The sequence below is a fragment of the Canis lupus genome, chromosome 4 (genome assembly GCF_011100685.1).
Source record: "Canis lupus familiaris isolate Mischka breed German Shepherd chromosome 4, alternate assembly UU_Cfam_GSD_1.0, whole genome shotgun sequence".
Lineage (NCBI taxonomy): Eukaryota > Metazoa > Chordata > Mammalia > Carnivora > Canidae > Canis > Canis lupus.
This window is the reverse complement of record NC_049225.1, coordinates 7,580,727-7,595,099: the sequence shown is the minus strand read 5'-3', so window position 1 is coordinate 7,595,099 and position 14,373 is coordinate 7,580,727. Positions and strand designations below refer to the sequence as shown.

Below are 14,373 nucleotides of genomic sequence, written 5' to 3'. Positions count from 1 at the left end.
AGGCACCACCAGGTACTATATTAGCACCCAGGGAGAGAATGACCAGTAAGACCCAGGTTCGGCCCCTGAGAAGCCCAGTCAGCAAGCAGATGAGCCCTGCTGGTGCTGGTGTGGGGGGATTTGGTATGGCCCACGCAGTAAGTACCTCTAACCTTGGTGCATACCACAGCAGCTGTGACTGGATAGTTTCCTGAACTTTACAGAGGAGAAGGAAAAGGTACCACTTGCCTTAGGTATCAAAGCCTGTTACTTCAAATCCCGCTCTCCAAAGCAAGCCTTCTGTCAGCAGCACACACTGCTTCTTTTGACCAATTCAAAGAAGAAAGTAGCTTGTGGATTCTGAAGGATGGCTCATGTCCAGGCACTGAGGCTGGGGCCCCCTCCTCTCCAGCCCAGACATTGATCTTGTGGCTTCCTGTTTGTTTAGCCATGACAGGAAAGCCCTGCCCATCTCTACCAAGTCTGACTTTATTTGTTGCTATAAATTTTAAGGAGCCTTCCTGATGGTCAGATAGCTGAAATTTTGCAGTTTCTCTTCAAAAAACCAGAGAACATGGAGAACATTTGCAAAAGGGAAACAAATGCCCTACTGAATCAGTCAAACCATGCCATTGTAGGATGGCATCCACAGATATCTTCTATAATGCCAACTGTAGCAAGGGTCATCTTCTGCCTTCTAGCAGCTCTTAACCACCTATGCTTCCCAATACTGAACCTATACCTGGGACTGCAGCATCTTACGTGAATACTGAAGGAAATGAAAATACTCATTTTATTTATTTTAAATTATCCCCCTATTTAAGCTTCAAGGGGCATCTTTAGGGAGGTGCCTAGGTTGAAACTACACGATATGGAAACACACGTAAGTTGATGCTTCTTCTTATCTTTGGAAACTTAAGAACTCTTGTGAGTCTATGTTCATAAGAAGATTTCTACAATTCCCTGGAGAGCTTTCATCTCCATAAAAACCCAGGAATTTTCACAAAAGACCCCAAATAGCTTAAGCAACCTTGAAAAAGAAAAGCAAATCTGTAGGTATCACAATTCCATATTTCAAGTTCTATCACAGAGCTGTAGTGATCAAACAATGTGGTACTGGCACAAAAACAGACACATAGATCAATGGAACAGAAGAAATACCCCAGAAATAAACCCAAAACTATACGGTCAATTAATGTTTGACAATGGAGGCAAGGATATGCAAGGGCTGACTATGCATGCAGCCACATGCAGAAGGATGAAACTGGACCACTTTCTTTCACTAAACACTAAAATAAATTCAAAATGGATTTAGAACTTAGATATGAATCCTAAAACCATAAACATTCTAGAAGAGAGCAGAGGCAGTAATTTCTCTGACACTGGCCACAGTAATTTCTTTCTAGATATGTCTCCTGAGGCAAGGGAAACAAAAACAAAAATAAACTATTGGAATTACAGCAAAATAAAAAGCTTCTGCAAAGCAGTGGGAAAAAATCAACAAACCTAAGACAACCTATTGAATGGGAGAAGATATGTGCGAATAAGACAGCTGATAAAGGATTAATATCCAAAATATATAAAGAACTTATACAACTCAACACCAAAGAATAATAATCCAGCTAAAGATGGGCAGAAGACAGGAACAGATATTTCTCCAAAGACAGCATCCGGATGGCTAACAGACACATGAAAATATGCTCAACATCACTCATCATCAGGGAAATGCAAATTAAAACTACAATGAGATATCACCTTACATCTGTCAGAATGTCTAAAAACAACACAAGAAACAAGAGTTGACAGGATGTGGAGAAAAAGGAACCCTCATGCACTGCTGCTGGTGGGAATGCAAACTGGTACAGCCACTGTGGAAAATAATATGGCAGTTCCTCAAAAAATCGAAATAGAACCTACATATGTTCCAGTTGCATTTGGGTATTGCATTACTGGGTATTTATCCAAAGAATATGAAAACACTAATTCAAGGCAATGCATGCACCCCTATGTTTATAGCAGCACTATCTACAATAGCCAAGCTATGGAAGCAGCCCAAGTGTCCACCAACAGATGGATAAAGAAGATGTGGTATGTATGTGTACATACACACACACACACAGAGGAATATTATTCAGTCATACAGAACAATGAAATCTTTCCATTTGCAATAGTATGGATGTATGGAGAGAATATAAGGCTAAGTGAAACAAGTCAGAGAAAAAAAATACTCTATGATTTCACTCATATGGAATTTAAGAGACAAAAGAAAGGTAAAAAAGAGACAAACCAGAAAATAGACTTTTAACTACAGAAAAGAAACTGATGGTCACCAGAGGAGAGGCAGATGGGAGGATGGGTGAAAAAGGTGATGGGGATTAAGAGTACATTTATCATGATGAGCACTGAGTAATACATAGAATTGCTGAGTCACCATAGTGTGCCCCCAAACTAATGTAACAGTGTATATTAACTGTACTGGAATTAAAAGAAAAAGAAAAAAAAATTATAAAAAGAAAAAATAAGAACAACTGTTTTCAGAAGGGAACATGAAGGATGTAAAAAGCCTTCCTATTATTCCCTTGAAGGCTCTCTTCCCGTTTCAGATATTGTTGAATCTTGAAAATGGATTTTTTAATCAGCCTTTGGCAGTTCTGTCGAGGATAACATGGCACTCTTACGACATTCAGCAGAAATAAGATTATTGATATACTTTGTTATTGTTTTAAAATGACATTCATAGCCTTCTTTGTATAAAAGTATCTAAAATGGCAGAATTTTTATAAGAAACATTTACCAAGAAAAAAATTGAAAATAAATTTAAAAAAATCAGAAATTCTCTTTAAACATGTTGGGAACCTGTCAATGCTTGGGACTACACTGAATAAAGTGGGTTGCCCAACAGGAAATACTCCTCAATATCACTGGTTATCTGGCCTGTGAACCATGTGTCCAAAGGGCCACTCCCCATTTCTTTTCTATCTGGGCCACGGAAGAAATCTTGTTCTGAAATCCAATAATAAGAAAGGAAAACAGAAGCCCCAAATGCAGTGCAGAAATATTTCAGAATTCTTTTCAACTGCTTGATCGGTCATAGTTCTACACCTCCAAATTGGGGAACTAATGATCCAGCACATTTTGGTTGCTTCACAGGAAATATACATGAATCATGGCATGAATCACACCCAAGATGTATTTGTGAAGTACCTGTCTCACCAGATTGAATTAAGATCTCAGTCTTGAGAGAAGAAAAATTCTGAGGTTCAAATTTGGGACATTTACCAGCTAAAAATATCTGAACGAGGAGCCTGTGATTACTGTTATAGTTACATGTAGAAAAGCTGCAGCAATATTCACTGTCGGAGATGAACTTACCGATCCTTTCTCTGCACTACCCTTACTCCAAATTAGGAACGAATCTCTGTAGTGACAGATTCTTTCTTTGAGGATCCCAGGCTAGGAATGCTCAGGTTTTAAAGCTTCTCAGGAGAACACGTATGCCTTCTGAGTTTCTGTCTAGCTCTATGTGGCTCCTGGCCAGCTGGTGTTAGAAGGTGGATAGAACTGGCCTCCCCCTCCAAACTTTTACATGAAGCTAAGTCTCTGAGAAGCTCAGAGAAACAACTGGAAAACCTCAACTAGTCCTCACTTCTCACTCACATCTGTTGTTCCAGTTTCAAACTACTCTGCAAGAGTCTGATCTTCTCACTGAGGCTCAGCTGAGTGACCAGAGAGCACAGAAAGTGAAGAATGAGTAAAATGTGACGAGGAGTCACAAAAGTAATGACCACACAGGAGAGTGCAGGAGTCAGACACAGCACCAAACATCGGCAGCTCTCTCGTTTACATTTTACACTTCACTCATTGAGCCAAGAGAGAATTTTTCTGAGTAGGTTTTTTTTTTTTTTTTTTTAAAGATTTTATTTATTTGACAGGCAGAGAGAGAGAGTGAGCACAAGCAGGGGGAGCAGTAGAGGGAGAGGGAGAAGCAGACCTCCCACTGAGCAGGGAGACTGATGCGGGGCTTAACCCCAGGAGCCTGTGGTCATGACCTGAGCCAAAGCAAGAGGCTTAACCAACTGAGCCACCCAGGTGCCCCTCTGAGTAGTTTCTTAAGTAAACTGGAGAAGTCCCACTGCCAGATGAAGTTCTGTTAAAGAGCAAATAGCAAGGATTACTCTTATTCTTTTCCTAGAGAAATGAATAATGACAACAAGTAGAGCAGCTTTGAACTTCGATGATGAATTAGTTACATATCCTGCTGGTTTCCTACTTGTGCGTTTACACTTTTAAAATACTAAAAAAAGGAGGCAGTCCTTCAGTCAGTGGATGGATGAATAAACTGTGGTCCATCCAGACAATGGAATATTACTCAGCACTAAAGAGGAGTAAGCTTTTTCAGGCCATGAACAGACATACAGGCAGGACCAGCCTAAAAAGACTACATGCTTTAGGATTCCAAATCTATGGCATTCTGGAAAAGGCAAAACAATGGAGCCAGGAAAAGGATCAGTGGTTGCCAGAGGTTGGGCGGAGGAAGCTTCAGATGAACAGGCAAAGCACAGAGGATTTTTAGGGAAGTAAAATTATCCTGTATGATACTATAATGGTGGATACATGGCATGTTACTTCATCCAGACCCACAGAATGGACAGCACCAAGAGTGAATCCTAATGTAAACTATGGACTCTGGGTGATGTTGATGTGTTGGTGCGGATTCACAGATTCTAGCAAATGTGTCCTGTTGATGGATATTGATCGTGAGGGAGGCCGTGCCTGTGTGGGAACTCCCTGTGCCTTCTGCTAAATTTTGCCATAAACCTAAAACTGCTCTAAAAAAAATCCATAAAAAAGAAAAAGTAAAGCTAAAGAAAAAAAGATACATATCTTTCACATGGAAGCAAATAAAGGGTACGACATGAGAACTATCGTACGCATAGGCCACCAATTTCATGAGCACACATCAAGCATTTTGAATGAAAGAAACTATATTTGCGAGAAAATAGCTTCACTGATTTTATGAAAGCTTTCAAGAGGACATTAAAGTTACCTATTTACAAAAAAGGAAAAACATTTAAAGGATTATTAGGTTATTAGAATGTGTTTGACCTTTCATACAGTTATCAAGAAGGAGTTTAAAGGTTTCTCCAATTTAGGCAAATGGACTCGTTATAATAGGCAGGATATTATGTTACTTAAAGAAATAGATTATGAATTTTATGAAACAAGGTTCATTTCCAATTATGTTAAACATCAGAAGAAGCATTATTAGAACTTTTATTTCATTTAGCCTGAGACTTCTATGTATATTATGAAGTTCAAATTGGTTTTGAAGATAATGCTTTTTATGATGAAGCAAGGAAAAAACCTGATAATGAATGTATTTCTGATTAAATCCTCATTCTTCCTGTACAATAGAAATTAAACTCTGAAAAAAAAAGGAAATAAAGCCAGTGTAAGAAAAATTAGCAAGCTAAAAGAGTAACATGTTAATAAGAAACAGACACTAGGTAAATATCAAAGATTTTAGGGTTTGAAGGAAAATCAGGCAGAAATTGCCTAGTCAGTCTCTGACTGGTAAACTGGAATAAACTGGACATGGACTTAGAACGTGCTCCCTGTCCCAGGTTGAAAACTCAGGTCTCCTGACGCCCATCTACCACCTTGACCACCACCAGGTATTCAATGTCAAGAAGAAACAGAAACAGAAGGTTACCAAACTTGCTTGCTGCCCACCAGAATATCTACCTCCTGTGCCATAGTTCTTTCTTTATAAAATCAAGTCTTAAAGATATTTATGAGTGTAATAGCTAAGAGACAGTCACTTAATAAAAATGTTTAATATGGGTTTTTAAATTTTCTTCAAAATGGGCAGTATTGCTTAACTTTTAGAAAATGTCCACTCTGGTGCTTTCATCATATTTTAAAATTACTAAAAAAAAAAAAAAAAAAAAAAAAAAAAAGAAAAAGAAGATACACCAAATAATACATTTATTAAAAAAAATAAACCAACCTACCAAAGCTCTGTAGGAGATAATCCAAAGAGCCCACACCTATAGAAGCTCAGCAACCCCGACCCCACCCCACACACTTACTTCTCAGGCTCCCCATGCTGGGTGCTGGGTGGGTCCGAGGGGGCAGTGTGCTGTGGTAGGGCGGGGTGGTGCTGAACAGGATGTCGTTGGGCAGGGCTTGGTCCAGTATTGAACTTCGAGAACTGCCAAAGGAAGAGCCTCTCCGATTGCTGCATATGCTCTCGTCAGAGAGGGTGCGATAGAGTGACCGTCTCGGAGATAGGTTCCCATAGAATGAAAACTAGGGGTTTAAACGTGGGGGGAGAATGGGGAAGACAGGCAAGAAAGAGTTAAAGCATGGAACTGATTGGACTAAATCCGGTGGGTACACACGCCACTGTGCTAGCTTCTCTGGGGTGTCCCTAGGCAGGCAGGCACAAAGCATTAGCTCAGGAATGCTAAACCAGGCTTGCAGGTCATGTAGGCAAACACACCAGGGCTCTGGTGCTGTTACTGGATTTGAATGTTTGCCTCCTTTGACATTCTGTGAAATACTATCATGAATTAGACATGCATGGCTTTATTGATTCTGAAATGTTAAATGGAACCTCCATAACCTTAGAGCAGTGCCAGCTCCTGGAAATGGAGAAGGCTGCCATTTCCAGTACAGTTATTTGAAAGCACACAGAGCACTGCCTTGATTTTAATTTGAAATGACTATGTTTTAATATTAGACAATTTCTGTACCAATGAACAGCATGTGAGGTTCAATATCATCTAAATAATAATAAAGCTAAATTTTGAACACGGTATAGGTTTCTAGGCCATGCAAACAGGTTCAAGAAAAAGGCTATCAGTCCAGTAAAATCTAGTTGGCTATAAAAATCACCACCCATAAAAGTCTATTACAATTGTTGAAAATGGAGCTATAGTTACTGATCATAACTGGATTTAAGGGAACCACTGAAATGATTGAGTGTTAATCCCAGGTAGGGTGAGGAAAATTCTGACTCAAGAAGCAAACAGTCCAGAGCTCAAGAAAAACTAAATCAAATCTGACTTTCCAACTTCTTCTTCTGCATACCGAACCACATTCCTTTTATATAAACAATAGTAAAAGCCAGAATGTTTGCATCAAACAAATACAGAAACGGCTATTTACATTCATGAGTGCAGCAAGGAGGCTAAAAATATTTCTATTGTATGTGTTCCTTCCATTGTGTCAGGTCTGTCCAACTGATGAATGGCAACTGGAATGTGTGCAGACTACAAAGTTAAATTTATACTACGAAAAGAAGGTGATTTGTCTTAGAAGGGGGGAAGAAAGGACCCACATGCCAAGGAGAAGCTCATTCCTATAAAAAGAGAAGCTATTTGCACTTTTTGTACAACGGTCTGCACTCAAGCTTATACAGTACCGTATACATGATTTGATACAAGTTTAGAAAAAAGAAAAGACTCATTATGATTGACTTCATCTGGGATTCCCTCTTCACACACACCAGCAGGTCCTTCAGAACATGATTACAGGCGCATTAGATTAAAGCAGCTTTGAGGTAGTATCTAATTAGAGTGTTATTCTAAGAACACAATTAGGTTAATTGCAGTATTGTTTTATTATAGGGAAGACAGAAGCACACAGACTTGGTGTTTACCCTGATCACAGACAACATAGCAATGCCTGATTTTTTTTTTTTCCTTTTCCTTTGGACAAGAGAGCGCGCAGGATTAGAAGGGAGGACGTCCAGATTCTGTCCCTGACTCTGCCCCTGGATATTTATGTGCACTTCTCATTTCACCATGTGGGGACTCAGTTACTTGCAAAGGGAGGAGACAGAGCTAAATTACCTGGAAGTCCCTTTTAATACTTTTCATTACTTCACAAAGTGGTTTAAGGGACTGTAATAATAGTGAAGTTACAACTTGTAACAACACTAAGTAATCTATCATCAGCCCAGGACCACTTTGTTATGAATGAAGGTGTGTCAACCAACGTGAGGTTGGCTTATCAGACTGACACATGGCCTTCCCATGGGGCTGCTGCATAGTTCCATATTTACAATGTCCCAGCCTGGAGCAGAGGGTAGACTTCTGTAGCGCGTCTGGTGGTATGGATTTATCAGCTACGGTTTCTTTCTTTTTTCTTTCCTTTTCTCTCTTTCTTTCTTTTTTAAAAGATTTATTTACTTATTCATGGGACATAGAGAGGCAGAGAAAATAGGCAGAGGGAGAAGCATGCTCTGTACAGGGAGCCTGATGCGGGACTCAATCCCAGATCTTGGGATCACACCCTTGAGCCGAAGGCAGATATTCAACTGCTGTGCCACCCAGGTGTCCCAACAGCTACCGTTTCTGATCACCCAGATCTGAAAGTACTGTAGGAGGTCTGTGTGTGGTTTTTGTTTTGTTTTGTTTTGTTTTTTAAGATTTATGTGTTTGAGAGAAGGAGAAAGAACAAGCATGTGAGTGAGCATGAGCAGGGGTAAGGCAGGGGTAGAGGGCAGAGGGAGAGAGAATCCTAAAGCAGACTCCCCACTGAGCAGGGAGCCTGATACAGGTCGATCCCAGGACCCTGAGATCATGACCTGAGCTGAAACCAAGAGTCAGCCGCTTAATTGGCTGAGCCACCCAGGTACCCCTGCCCATGTTATTTCTTATCTTTGGTCCAAATCTGCAGTGCACATTTCATTGTCTCCTTTCCTCAGAGGAGGACCCTGGGCCAAGAGGTCAAGTCACATGCACAAAGTCATGCAGCTGATTGTCGGGAGAGCTGGGACCTTAAGCCAGCCCCGCTTGCCTCTCGTCCATCCTCTCACCATGCTAGAAAACTGCCCTTCCTAACCTCTCTCAGGCTCGCTCTGCTGAGTGACAGAACCAACCCTGAGGATGGGCAGCCACGCACAGGCTAACAGGTAGAATCGTGAGAGAGAATGCATGTGGGGGGGACTCCTGAAATGTCTGGGTCTCTTTAGAACCTTCTTTAGTGTCTCTGATAACTTCAAAGCCTCTCGAAAGTAGCTAACCTTTCTTCGTCCCTCCTCCACTAAGGGACTGTCAGGAAGCATCAGCTTCAGGAAATCTTCTTTGGACAGCACATGCTGAGTTTCTGAGGCTGCATCCCCCACCACGGTCTGGTGCTGAGCTGCTGTGGACAGGAGATCCATCTCACCATATAGCCTGTTGAAACAAACCAGAGGGGAAATTAAGAGCCGAGGTCAGCGTCTCTGTCAAGTGCCTGTAGCCTAAAGGATTCAAATCCGCTGTTTCGATAACCACATACTCATACATGTGATTCTTAATTATTAAGTCAGCTCATTGTTGCTGCATCTGCTCCAGACCCCCACGTCATTTTACATCTGTGAAATGAGCTCCACAGCAAAGTTAACAGTTCTGAATAATTCAGAAACATATCAGATCCCTGAAGCCCTGGATGGGAAAAAAAATATAGCCCACTTTTTTTTTTTTATTTTTTCAAAAAGGCCGTGTCAGAAAACACATTTTCAATAATTCATCAGAGATTATCATATGTCCTTTGCAACACTTCCTTGTGATTCTTAGAAACTCGAGAGAGGCTTTCTCTTGTGGCTAGACAACCACACCCCGACATCTCACCCGGACAATAGAGAGAGAGACACCCTAGGGAGCCTGAAGTTTAAGAGTAATCGATTCAGGCATGTGCCAAGCATGTTTTATTATCAGCAATTCCGCAAAGCCGTTTGGATAAATAAAGCAGCTGTCTCCCTTAATTATCAGCATATAAAAATGTATTTATGGACAACAAACGACTGTCTCGCAGAATTACCGTTTTCAGCTCCTTTCCAGGGAGAAAACCAGGGAGTCATTTTTAAAAGGTTTACTCTGGAAATGCAATCTGAGCAACCAAACATTCCGGAGGACACACAGAACCATCAGTGGCTGTACTGTCAGCAGAGGTGAGTGGTCCTTGCCGCATGACCTGAGATGTAATGTTCTAGGAATCCATGGCCCAGGGCAGCAGGCAACACAGGATGACCTGTATGTTATTGCCAGGTGTCACTGGGATGACTATTTCAAAGCCAGGCTATCTTGTCACAGTGTGACAGCTCACTGAGAAATTACCAGCATAAGAAACTCACACAGATATGCTCAAAATTAACAATGGTTAGGTCTCTATGGCCTTCGCTTTGTTTCTGAGATAGATAAGGCTCAGTCTGAGGGTTCCACAATATGATTTTAAAGGGATAACTGGAAACTTCAGAGTTCTGTGAAACTTCTGGAGGGCAGAACTGATTTTATATTTTATGCCCGAGGAGACACTAACATTCTGTAATCCTCACTATACAGACTAGACACACTATACTTGGCCAGTCCTTTTCAAAGCATTTTTCTGTGATCTGGTGAAGCACTGTTTTTGCAGTCTGCAGTGTTAGAGAGTCATCACTTCTACACTAACTGGAGTGTTTCCTTGTTTTCGGAGTGCTTGACTCAGCTGGACAAGGCCTGGGGCACCTGCCCCCGCCCCAAGCACACAGAGACCTGGCCTGGGAGCCGGGTTCAAATTGCAGCACTAGCCTTGTGTGAAGAGGGTATGTAAGTGCTCTGCCAGCCAGATCTTCAAATCCCTTCCTCACCATGCCCCCAGGGTTGTCTTCCTTTTGCTAAAAGTCAGTGCCATCAAACCCAGATGTGAAAATGCAGTCTCTGGTAGGCTCTGGAGACAAAGATGTCCACATGGGCACCTGTGGACAGAGGCAGGCCCTTTCCTGATTCTTCGAGAGAGCCCCCTGCTCAAATAGTGCTTCTACACAGAACTTGAAAGGCTTGGGATGCATTTCTGGGAAGCACTCAGAAGATGTTATTAAAGAGGCAGACATACCAATGTTATCATTAGGAATTTGCATTTATGGTCAAAAAGCGTGGTTATCACTATAAAATTCCTTTCTAAATAACTCATCTGCAATGACTGACATGATTTTTTTTTTTTAAAGGATTCCATGTTCAGGTTCAGTACCAAAATGATTTTTAATTGAGAGAGCAGAATCAGGTTCTTTCTATTTAAGAAGTGGAATCATTTTTTAAGAGAAAAAAGTGATACTAATTTTCAACCAAGTTTAAGATCTAGAAGTGCTCTCTGAAAATCACTGCAGCCCCCAGTGTCCCCTGGTGCTGTCAGTATTTGGGGACACAGCCAAACACAGTGGCTTCATAATTTGGTGCATGGGAGATTGTTTTTCCTTAAGGCTGTCTTTTTATTTTTATTTTTTAAATTTATTTATTTATTTATTTATTTATTTATTTATTTATTTATTTATTTATTTATGATAGTCACACAGAGAGAGAGAGAGAGAGAGGCAGAGACACAGGCAGAGGGAGAAGCAGGCTCCATGCACCGGGAGCCCGACGTGGGATTCGATCCCGGGTCTCCAGGATCGCGCCCTGGGCCAAAGGCAGGCGCCAAACCGCTGCGCCACCCAGGGATCCCTTTTTTTTTTTTTTTTTTTAAATAAGCAAATGAACAGTAAAACAGCTCTGACTGCCCTTGCTTTGCATCCTTGAAACATGATTTCTTTACCTTTTCAAAAAGACAGAACAGTTTCCACATGTGCTTTATAATATGGATTATCAGCATTTTTTCTTTTTTTCAAACAGGTACATAACATCCCCCCCTTTACCTGTTCCCACAAAACCTAACAACCAAACGGGAACCAAAGTCATGTTAAAATTAGGTAGAGTCCTTTTTCTTTGAAGATGTCACTTATACGACAGATTTAAGAAACACACTCACAGACTCTGTGGGAATTCAAATTGTCCTTGAACTTGTTTATTTACGGGCGTTATGATCCCATCATCAATAATAGCACATTATCATGACTGTTCTACTGCAGGTGGCTTGTTGGATATAAGAATAAAGAACGGGGATTTCTTTTGATTTTCTATGCAAATGTCAAGGAAAGAGAAGACTTTTAAAGAGAAACATAAATGCCACCATTTAAGAAGTTTTACAGAGATGTTTCTAGATTACTCCTTTTTAGAAAAGATGTTTCTGACACATGCTCAGTCAATCCCCATGGTGTGGAAGGTTGCCTAGACACGAGCCCCTGGCCACCTTACCCCTGACACTCGGTCACTTCAGGCTCCTCTGGCGGTGGGCTGCCCTCTGATTTCTTCCAGCCGATGACATACTTGCTCACGGCTCCCTGCCGGTGGTAGGGCTTGGACACAGACCCAGGGACCTGTTGGGCACTACTGTGAGACACGATGTAGACTTTTGACGTATCCAGGGACCCACTATTTTTGGAACAGTGAGCTGAGGGGCTTCCTGAATGGTGTGAACCGCTGGGGAGAGAAAACAGACCAAAGCTGTCATACAACCAGATTCCAGCAGTGCTAGATTAGCCTCTGGATGTGGAGCTACCATGCTTGACACCCGGGAGTGACACTGGGTGGAATGAGGCAGGCACAGCTGTCTTTCAAACATGGGACTTTCAAAATACCCAGTTTTCCAAGGGCTAAGGATGCTCCTGTGCCAGCTATAGGCCTGTGGCTGGAAGGATGTTAAAAACAATCAGAGGAAAATAAAATAGAAACATAAATAGCAAACTGAAACAGATGCTTCAAAAAACAACTAAACACAGGAGAAGATGCTCAACCTCTGCTGTTGCCAGGAAAATGCCCCTGCAAACCACAAAAGAGTACCCTGCACACTCACTACCCTCACAGAAATGGGAGCATCTGACACTGAGTATCCAGTGCTGGCCGGGACTGGGAGCAATGGGCACCCTCCCACTTCTGGGAGGAGCAAGAAGTGTGGTGGGCAGCCTGGAAGGCAGCCTAGGTATTCCTTGTGCAAGTGTGCACCTGTACAGATATGACCCAGTAGTTCCGCTCCCATGTGCATACCCTAGATAAACCTCTGCATGCGTGCCATTGGAAAGAAGTAACAATGTGGACAGGAGGACTGATTTAATAGGTTCCCAATGGCAGCAACCTGAATCATCAGTGAAGTAGATGGTCAATTAATAAACAAGAATGGATAAAGGGAATACGTCATGAACAAATAAACTGAGACTGCACACAACTCAGGTGAACCTCACAGACAACATGTAGAAAAAGAAGCAAGTCACAAAGAATATGTTGATTCCATTTTTAAAGGAAGTTTATAAATAGGCAAGATGGTATTACTCAGGAACACATATAATCAGTTAGCAAAAACAACAAGGAGATGCAAGGGGAGGCTGATCAGAAAAGCAGGTTAGTGGCTACCTGAGGACACGACGATCGCTGGTCACAGAAATGCCAATTCTGTATCTGGTGGCTGTCGGCATGTTTGCCATATGACCACATGATACAACAGCAACAAAATAAAATTTGAATGATGTAATCCCGAAAACAATTTTTTTTTTTTAAGTCAGTGGTTAAGCTAAGACCAAAAGGACTCCTCACTGGCTGTATAACCACCTCTAGAGTGATAAAAGCCTAAAAACCTTTTTTAATTCAGGAAATTGACACTATCACGTTTTATGATAATTGAGTACAAAATAGAGATTATTGGCATTATTTTACAAACATGAAAAAATTAAAATTAAAATGTTTCAATTATGGTAGGCCTCCTGGTATGATGAAATATAACCTTATTCTGAAACCCCTGATAAGCACCTACCTTTCTGAAAAACCTACATAATCAAGCATCATGTGATGCAGGTGGTAAACAAAAAAAAGTGCAAAATTAAGAATGGTTATAAAAATGGACTTTTAATAAACATTCACAAAGAAACAGGGTAATAAAATAAACCAACTCATTTTGAGGGTTTACATAGCTGGAGACACTGTGGTATATGAAAAATTAAAAAACAAACAAAACAAAACAAATAAAACACCTCATTTACTACTATGAAGTAACTGCTGTTGGTGGTAGGTCTGGCGTTCCTGCGTGGGACTCAAAGCAACTTCAGTCTGGGCTTAGACTGGGCTCTGAGGGGAGATGCTTAATTGCCTTCTCATGCTCAAAACTACCCAAGAAAGAAGCAAGGACTGCAGAAGGGAGCTAATGAACTCTTTTCATTTACTGGGGTACACACTCAGGAGTCACCTCCACATCCAGGCAATGGGGTCTGAAGGCCTGTATATTTTCCCCGAAACTGCCTATTTTGAAAAATTTCAGATTTAGGGATATGGTATAAAAAAGAGTAAAATAACATCCATATATCCTTTATCTACAGTTACTATCTGTTACTATTTTGCTACATCTGCATTATTCTTCTGTACACATATTCCTTTCTGAATCTTTTGAAAATAGCTGCAAACTTTGTGACATCATACTCCTGCATTTCAGCATAAGGTCCTTAAAAATAAGGACATTCTCCCCACATGGTAACAACATGATTATCACACTCAGGAGATCACA

At 41.1% G+C, this 14,373-nt stretch overlaps 1 protein-coding gene across 9 annotated transcripts in view; it reads right to left on the bottom strand.

Moving 5' to 3' along the window:
• The window catches only part of SIPA1L2 (signal induced proliferation associated 1 like 2), a 213,510-nt gene that overhangs the window by 19,881 nt on the left and 179,256 nt on the right, over positions 1-14,373 (bottom strand). For all 9 annotated transcript variants that reach the window (XM_038533898.1, XM_038533904.1, XM_038533899.1 and 6 more), the window contains 3 exons: positions 12,081-12,305; positions 9,014-9,167; positions 6,072-6,291 (listed from right to left, as the gene is read on the bottom strand). In XM_038533898.1, the coding sequence (XP_038389826.1) occupies positions 6,072-6,291; positions 9,014-9,167; positions 12,081-12,305 (599 nt within the window). The remainder of the gene's footprint in view (positions 1-6,071; positions 6,292-9,013; positions 9,168-12,080; positions 12,306-14,373) is intronic.